The following is an 8,034-nucleotide window of genomic DNA, read 5'->3' as shown; positions in this document are numbered from 1 at the left end:
AAGAAGAAGAAGAAGAAGAAGAAGAAGAAGAAGAAGAAGAAGAAGAAGAAGAAGAAGAAGAAGAAGGAGAAGAAGAAGAAGAAGAAGACAAGTTCTCAGTGGGGGCAGGTCTGCCTATCTAGAGGATTTAGGAAAGGCTGCTGGTGTTTCCAGTCACTACCAAGAGGGTCCTAGAGAGGAAAGAACTTCTCCCACAGGAAATACCTCCTCCTGCCCACCCAGTGCAGAGAATGCCCCGTAGGGAACTGCGGAGAGCAACTAAAAGAAGTCGATCTTGATTGGAGAGTGGGAGGGAAGGGATGAGGCTAGGGGAGGGGATGGGGTGGGTGTCCCACTGTCATGTAAATATCCCTTCCTGGCTGCCAATCCAGTAGATTTAAACCTCCGCCACCTGGGGCAGCTCCAGCAAGTGGGCTTTTTCCAGCCGTTCCTCTCTCCTGGTTTCGTGGAGTTTCCTCACAGCATGGCCCCCAAACGCCAGTCTTCGCTCCCGCCTCAAACGAAGAAACCAAGACTACCTCCTGCCCCCAAGCCGCAGGAGACGTCGACATCTCAGCACTTGCCTAAGGGAGGTATGTTCCTACAACACTTAATCGGAGACTTAAGGGATTTTTTCCCCCAGTGCCTTTTGAGATATGACCCCAAACACCCTGAAGGGTTTCAGCCCAGGATGGGCGAGTGGATTAGGTGATGTGAAGCAAAAACTAGAAGGGGCGAAACTGAGAGACCTAGAGCACGTGGGAGCTCATCCCTGCCCCCAACCCAACACCTAAGGTGGGCTGTCTCCCAGCACCCAAACTCACTCCTCCTGGGTTCCCTGTCTTGGTAAGTGGCACCAATAGCCAGCCTGAGGCTGGGTGATGAGCGACCCCTTTCCTCTCTTTCACCCCTCCACATCCAGACAAATCCCCAAGTCCTGGTGGTTCTACCTCAGTACCTCTCCTATCCATCTACTTCCTTCCTGCAGCTGCTGCCTGCCCACAACTTTGGCCAGATTACTGCCACTCCTCTTGCTTCCAGCTTCCTCCTCCTCCTCCAACCCTCCAACCCCCCCACCCCCCATCCAGCTGTAGCAAAGCCAATCACGTGACTCCCTGGTTTAAAACCCTTGCCTCCCCATTGCCCTAGAGCTATCGACTAAGTGACTTCCCCGCGTCCCCCTGGCTCCTGGCCGCCCCTCCAGGTTCCTGCTCCCTGCGGCACCTTTCACTGCTCTTCTCTCTCTCACCTCAGGGCCTGGAAGACCACTTTTCCTCTGCCTGGATCACTCTTGTCTCCCTACCTGTGCTCCTCTCCTCCTGTAGCTTTCTGCTGATAAGTCACTTCTTGCAGGCGTTCTCCGAGCCACAGCTGCTGGGTGTTAGGAGCCCCCTTCTGCTCTTGTAGCGCTCAGAGTCCCCCCCCAGCCTGGCCCTTACCTCATTACATTGTCATTGTCTGTTTCACGTCTGCCCCTTCCTCCCCATTAACTGTTAACTTAGAGATGAGGGCTGGGTTTTCCAGACACACTGCTTGGAACAGTCACAACGTGGTTTGTGTGATTGGGCCTCTCCGATGGAGTGGGGATATTGTGGGAACTTCGAGGGAGCTGGGTCTCTATAAGTAAGAAGACAGGAAAGCGCTGCCCTAGGAAAATGTGACAGCAGGCTGCCTAAGTGCAGAGGGGAGCAGCTCAGGAGCCCATAAATCTTCCTAATTTGCTGACATGGCTGAGACTCAGCCACGCTTGTGGAAGGAGCACTGGATGAAGAGTCCATATCATGGTGCTCCAGTGGGTCTGAAGGGTGATGTGTCAAGTTGACTTGAATGGGTCCCAGTCCATCCCCTTCCAAATGAGATGCAAAAGACCTGCCCAGCTGATGCCCCCCTGTGGTAAAGCTAGACAGCCAGGGTTCGAAACCTGGCTCTGGCTGACTGTGTGACCTTGCTGGGCAAGTGACATAACCTGTGCTTCCTTATTCTTCTGTAAGATGGGCTCAACAGAACCCCATCTGTTAGGCTTGCTGTGTGGCTTAAATAGATATGAAACACTCAAGACATCGAATGGCTCATAATCAGTGCTCTTGATGGATGGTAAATTTCTTCCTACTTGTGAGCAGTAAAATGTGGATGAGTCCTCCTGGTCACCCTCTGTTTAGCTCCTTGGGAGAATTAACATGACCGGGAGGGATTAGAAGGTACAACCATAGCTCCTCCAGGGTGGTTCATCTAAATCCAAATGACAGCTTATGCCACCCCCTGGGCACTGGTCAGCCAGGCACAGTGCTAAGCACTTCTTTATCCATCAGCTCTCAAAACAGAAGCTGTGAATAATTCCATTTTACAGATCAGAAAAAGGAGGCTCAGAGAGGTGGAGGGGATAGGTTTTGAAGGCCATCCTAGCTAAGATTTCCTGGTCATCTTGGGACACTGCTGTGTTGTAGGGAATGCCCACATCTCATCCAATCTTTAAGCTGCAGGGCTCTCCATCAAAGGAAGCTGGGGAGGAGAGGAAAGGAGAAGAGGGAGGAATTCCTGGAGGGAGGTGAGAGGCCAAGGAGAGAATGCAGAGCTCATGGATGATTTAGATTCGGGGAGACCACAGTGACTAATTCAGCATGGGTGAATTATCTCTTGGCATGTCCATGCCGCTCCCTTGTTTACTGAAACTCTTGCCCTTTTGCTTTCTCTTTCTCTTCCACTTCCTAGTGTGTGCTCCCTGCATTCATCTTGAGAAGTGTTGTGGGAAAGGTCAGGAAGAGGAGCGGGATGGTTTTACGGGCTGGGATGGTTGGAAAGGAGACTTGGAGCCCCTGCAGATGCGTGGGAAACACAGGTAGATCAGGAACTTAGGAGATGCTCTGGGTCACTGCTACTCACAGCCTGTAAGCAGGCTTTGTCTGAAAACAGCAGCCCTCAGCATAGTGTTTTTCAGACCGTTTTATCCCATTAATGGGTCACAAAATCAATTTAGTGGAGTGCGACCTGCATTTAAAGAAAATAAAATAGAGTAGAAAATTAAAAGGCACATCACACTTAGTAAGGGTAAGTATTATTTTGGGTCTAGGTGTATACGGAGTCCTGATGTCAAATGTCAGGTCAAAAAATGGAAAAAAAAAAACAAAACAATCTTAGGGCAGGGGCCTTGTTATCCACTGGCATGGTTTAGAATTGTGGTTCTGCTACTCACATCAAAAAAAGTTGGATTTAGCTTTGTGATGAGGGTGTTAATACCTACCTTGTATTTTGTAAGGATTAAATGAGAAAACACATGTATTTCATCACAGCCTGTGGCCCAGGGTGCATTCTTCAGCAGTGCACTAGAGCCTGGTGTTCTAATTCAGCGCTGTTCAGTGACATCACTGTGGTGGCAGGAAATTGACCATGAGAGTATTTATACACCACTGAAATCAGCAAATGCTACAAATCAGGGGTTTTGGTGTTTTGTTTTGTTTTGTTTTTTTCTCTTCTGGGAGATGGTTGTCAAACATTTACCAGTTTATCACTGGTGCTAGTAATTCTTCCTTTAAAAAGCCTGTCCAACTGAGACAGGTGTGGGATTGAGCTGGGCTCAGGAGGGAAAGGATTAGATGAATCTCTGGGTTTGGGGGAGAGTCCCAAGAAGACATTTGTATTCTCTACCCATGGACTGTATGCCATTTATTTAACATTTATCTTTATCGATCACCTACCAATGGACTGTCTTGAACATTAAAGACACTGCTTGAGTTTTAAGAGCCGATAGTAAAACATGAGTGCTAGAAGGCAAATAATCCAACTCCAAATTCTGCTTACAAAGGCCCAGGGAGAGATTTCAGGCTTTTGGTGGTCCACCTCTTGGGACTCTGGAAGAGGGAGTAGAACAGTGGTGCATTTGCATTACCTGAAAAACATTATTTAAACAGAAATGCATTGGCCTTACTTAGTGGTTCAAGTCTTGGCCGCTAAAGCAGGTCTTGTAGGTCCTATCTCTGAGGTGGTGAAATGAATTTAACACCGCCCACGCCTTCGGGCGGAGTTGTGCCCCTCAATGAGATCTACTCCTATTGCTGGGACTGGCTCCTAGCACGGTTTCTTGCAAACGTTAGGCACCGAGTTGGGCAAAAAAGACGCGCAGATAAGCGTGGCCATCTCCCTGCCTTCAGAGGACTTCCAATTTGGCGCGGCCCTGCCTAAAAGTCACCAATCACACAACGTTCCCCCTTGTCAGCCTTTTTTTGAATTATATAATTTCAGAAATAGGTACAGAGAGGGAAGGTGACCTGCCCAAGTGCACACGGCCGTCTGGGCAGAGCTTGGACTAGAAGCCAGGAAAAGGCCTTGTAAGTGGACTGGACAGCTTCGGGGTTTGCAAACAAGCCTGAGTGAGTCCGAAGGGCGGCTTCCCCATCTGGAAAATAGGATGGAGATGTCGCCTGCCTTCACCCACGAAGAGGGATGCCCCAGCAGTGTCCCACGGCGCCTAACCCGGGGTGGGTGTATTTCTGGGCCCCCGGTGTGAAGCTAGGCTGTAACAAGGCCTGCACTTCTGGGGTGCTCTAACACCCCGCTCCGCGCCACCCGGCGGAGAAGGGAAGCCGCTCCGCCACCACGTGACACGCCCGCCGGGGGGCCTGCGCGCAGCCCGGCGAGGCCCCGCCCCTCGGGCCGCCGCGCGCCCGTAGCGCGCAAATGTCCCGGGTCGGGCTGGAGAAGGGGAAAGCGGGGGAGGGGAGCGCGGCGCGGGGGGCCGGCCCCGTACGTCGCGGCGTTCCTTCCTCCCGCCTCTCGGCCAGGCCCTGTGTCTCCTCGCCGCGGCTCCGCCCCCTCGTCCCGGCGCTCCAGCCAATGGCGGGGCGGCGCGAGCCTCTCCGGCCGGGGGCGGGGCGTGCGCGCGGGGCCTGGCGCGCCTGCGCCCTGCCGCCCGCCCCTCGCCGTGAGGAGGAGGTGGAGGAGGAGGTGGAGGAGGAGGCGGCTCGGGGAGAGCGAGCAGCGAGCTGGACCGCGGAGCGTGAGTGAGGGAGCCGAGCCGCCTGCCCGCCCGCCGCCGCCGCCTCCCCTCCGTAAGCAGGAGCCCGGGCCGGGGCCCGGCACGCCGCCCCAGCCCCTCCCTCGTCGTCAGGCCGCGAGGGCAGCGCGCGCGAGCCAGGGGGAGGGAGAGCGAGCGAGCGAGCGAGCGCCGGGAGGAGGCGGCCGGACCGAGCGAGCGCCCGCGCGTGTGGCGTGAGGGGAAGCCGCTGCCCGCCCCCTTCGCCTTCCCTTCTCTCCCCCTCCCCGCTCCCCCCCCGACCGCGGAGCAGCACCATGTCGGCGCCGGCGGCCAAAGTCAGTAAAAAGGAGCTCAACTCCAACCACGACGGGGCCGACGAGACCTCAGAAAAAGAACAGCAAGAAGCAATTGAACATATTGATGAAGTACAAAATGAAATAGACAGACTTAATGAACAAGCCAGTGAGGAGATTTTGAAAGTAGAACAGAAATATAACAAACTCCGCCAACCATTTTTTCAGAAGAGGTCGGAATTGATCGCCAAAATCCCCAATTTTTGGGTAACAACATTTGTCAACCATCCACAAGTGTCTGCACTGCTTGGGGAGGAGGATGAAGAGGCGCTGCATTATTTGACAAGAGTTGAAGTGACAGAATTTGAAGATATTAAATCAGGTTACAGAATAGATTTTGTAAGTATCAGTAACTCCTCTTGTTTGCCACTGTGGAAATGAATTGGAGCTTTGGTTGGAAGACCTGTTTGTATTGATTTCCAGTTCTCCAATCTTTTATTATAGTATTTTGATGAAAACCCTTACTTCGAAAATAAAGTTCTCTCCAAAGAATTTCATCTGAATGAGAGTGGTGATCCATCTTCAAAGTCCACCGAAATCAAATGGAAATCTGGAAAGGATTTGACGAAACGTTCAAGTCAAACACAGAATAAAGCCAGCAGGAAGAGACAGCATGAGGAACCAGAGAGCTTCTTCACCTGGTTTACTGACCATTCTGATGCAGGTGCAGATGAGTTAGGAGAGGTCATCAAAGATGATATTTGGCCAAATCCATTACAGTACTACTTGGTGAGTTGAGAATGTACTTTTATTTCAGGTTGTATTTGTCTCCTTTGTTTGAAAATTAGTTCCTCAGGTAACTCTTGGTTTTTTTAAGGTTCCCGATATGGATGATGAAGAAGGGGAAGGAGAAGAAGATGATGATGATGATGAAGAAGAAGAAGGATTGGAAGATATCGATGAAGAAGGAGATGAGGATGAAGGTGAAGAAGATGAAGATGATGATGAGGGGGAGGAAGGAGAGGTAAAAGAAAATTTGGTTAAGTCCAAAAAAAGATCATCTCAAAGGATTTACCTTGTTATTTTGTGGGTTTAAATATATTGTATAATAGAACTGGCCAACTGATTGTGGGAGGATTTGTAGATGAGACAAGCTATTTTATTGTCCAGGATGGAAGAAGATTTTAATAAGGTCATTGTGTCCATGATTTAACTATGTAACTAGTTCTGCCTTTGTGGTTAGTACTCCATCCTGTCCTTCCCTGGCCAGTATTTAATGAAGGTGATACGGATAGTGCCGCTGGTCAAATTCTGAGATCTCTGAGTAACAGATTTGCATGTTTTGGACAAACATTAAAATTCTTATAGTGAGATTGGGATAGATGGGTTTTTGGTTTGTATTATTTGGTGTGAAAGAGGTGAGTGATTTTGGTGGGTGCTGAAAAGTTAATTTATCTGAAACAATATCACTGGGTCTTGCAATTGAGATTTGATACAGACGGATTTGTAGGTTTGTAAAATTACAAGTCCCTGTAATGTGGTAGTTTGTTCTGTGGAAGTCTGTAAGTGTTTGAATGTTGGGGAATGACTTTAGAATTAACCTTTGAAGATTGACTGCCCACTTTTTTTCTTACAGGAGGATGAAGGAGAAGATGACTAATGGAACACTGATGGATTCCAACCTTCCTTTTTTTAATTTTCTTCAGTCCCTGGGAGCAAGTTGCAGTCTTTTTTTTTTTTTTCTCCTCTTGTGCTCATTCGCCCTGTTTTTTGAAGTCTCTTTTCTCTCCCTTTATACCATGGTTCTCAACTTATTTTGGGGGGAAATACCTTGAGCAGAATACAGTGGGAAAAGAATCTCTACCCCTTTCTGTTCCAAATTCATTTTTATCCCTTCCTGTCTCAACAAAAACTTTATGGAATCAACACCACCGTGCTCTGTGGGAAAAAAGAAAAACCTTCTGCTCCCTTAGCTCTGCTGGAAGCTGGAGGGTGCTAGGCCCCTGTGTAGTAGTGCATAGAATTCTAGCTTTTTTCCTCCTTTCTCTGTATATTGGGCTCAGAGATTACACTGTGTCTCTATGTGAATATGGACAGTTAGCATTTACCAACATGTACCTGTCTACTTTCTCTTGTTTAAAAAAAAGAAAAAAAAACTTAAAAAAATGGGGTTATAGAAGGACAGCGAAGGGTGGGTTTGAGATGTTTGGGTGGGTTAAGTGGGCATTTTGACAACATGGCTTCTCCTTTGGCATGTTTAATTGTGATGTTTAACGGACATCCTTGCAGTTTAAGATGACACTTTTAAAATAAAACTCTCTCCTAATGATGACTTGAGCCCTGCCACTCGATGGGAGAATCAGCAGAACCTGTAGGATCTTATTTGGAATTGACATTCTCTATTGTAATTTTGTTCCTGTTTATTTTTAAATTTTCTTTTTGTTTCACTGGAAAGGAAAGATGATGCTCAGTTTTAAACGTTAAAAGTGTACAAGTTGCTTTGTTACAATAAAACTAAATGTGTACACAAAGGATTTGATGCTTTTCTCTCAGAACAGGTGTATTTAATATGATTTTCCAAGTTTGACTTGTATAACGTATTGTCAAACTTTGTCACCCTGACTCCGTATTTTTTGATACGCACTTTGCAGGGTGACCTCAGGGCTGTGTGGACTGAGAAAGGGATCTGAATCAATGTAGTAATGTCTCCAAAGCCAGGAGCCATTGTGGGTACAATTTGCTGTCAGTTTCTGAAATCTTCACATCAGTCGGGATACCAGATTGCTCAAAACT

General features: G+C 48.7%; 1 protein-coding gene across 2 annotated transcripts; it reads left to right on the top strand.

Annotated features, from left to right (window-relative positions):
- The first annotated feature begins 4,895 nt into the window (after positions 1-4,895).
- On the top strand, positions 4,896-7,772 carry SET (SET nuclear proto-oncogene). 2 transcript variants are annotated; one of them, XM_035015691.1, is made up of 4 exons: positions 4,896-5,640; positions 5,746-6,030; positions 6,119-6,265; positions 6,878-7,772. In XM_035015691.1, the coding sequence occupies exons 1-4, from the start codon at positions 5,263-5,265 to the stop codon at positions 6,899-6,901; spliced, it is 834 nt and encodes a 277-aa protein (XP_034871582.1). In that variant the 5' UTR covers positions 4,896-5,262; the 3' UTR covers positions 6,902-7,772. The 2 variants fall into 2 exon arrangements, with proteins under 2 accessions (XP_034871582.1, XP_034871583.1); XM_035015692.1 differs by having other exon boundaries at positions 4,897-5,640; positions 6,119-6,224.
- The last annotated feature ends 262 nt before the right edge of the window (positions 7,773-8,034 follow it).

Source organism: Mirounga leonina, unplaced genomic scaffold, assembly GCF_011800145.1.
Source record: "Mirounga leonina isolate KUSES-001 unplaced genomic scaffold, KU_Mleo_1.0 Mir_170, whole genome shotgun sequence".
Taxonomy (NCBI): domain Eukaryota; kingdom Metazoa; phylum Chordata; class Mammalia; order Carnivora; family Phocidae; genus Mirounga; species Mirounga leonina.
This window is presented reverse-complemented; position numbering and strand designations above follow the sequence as displayed.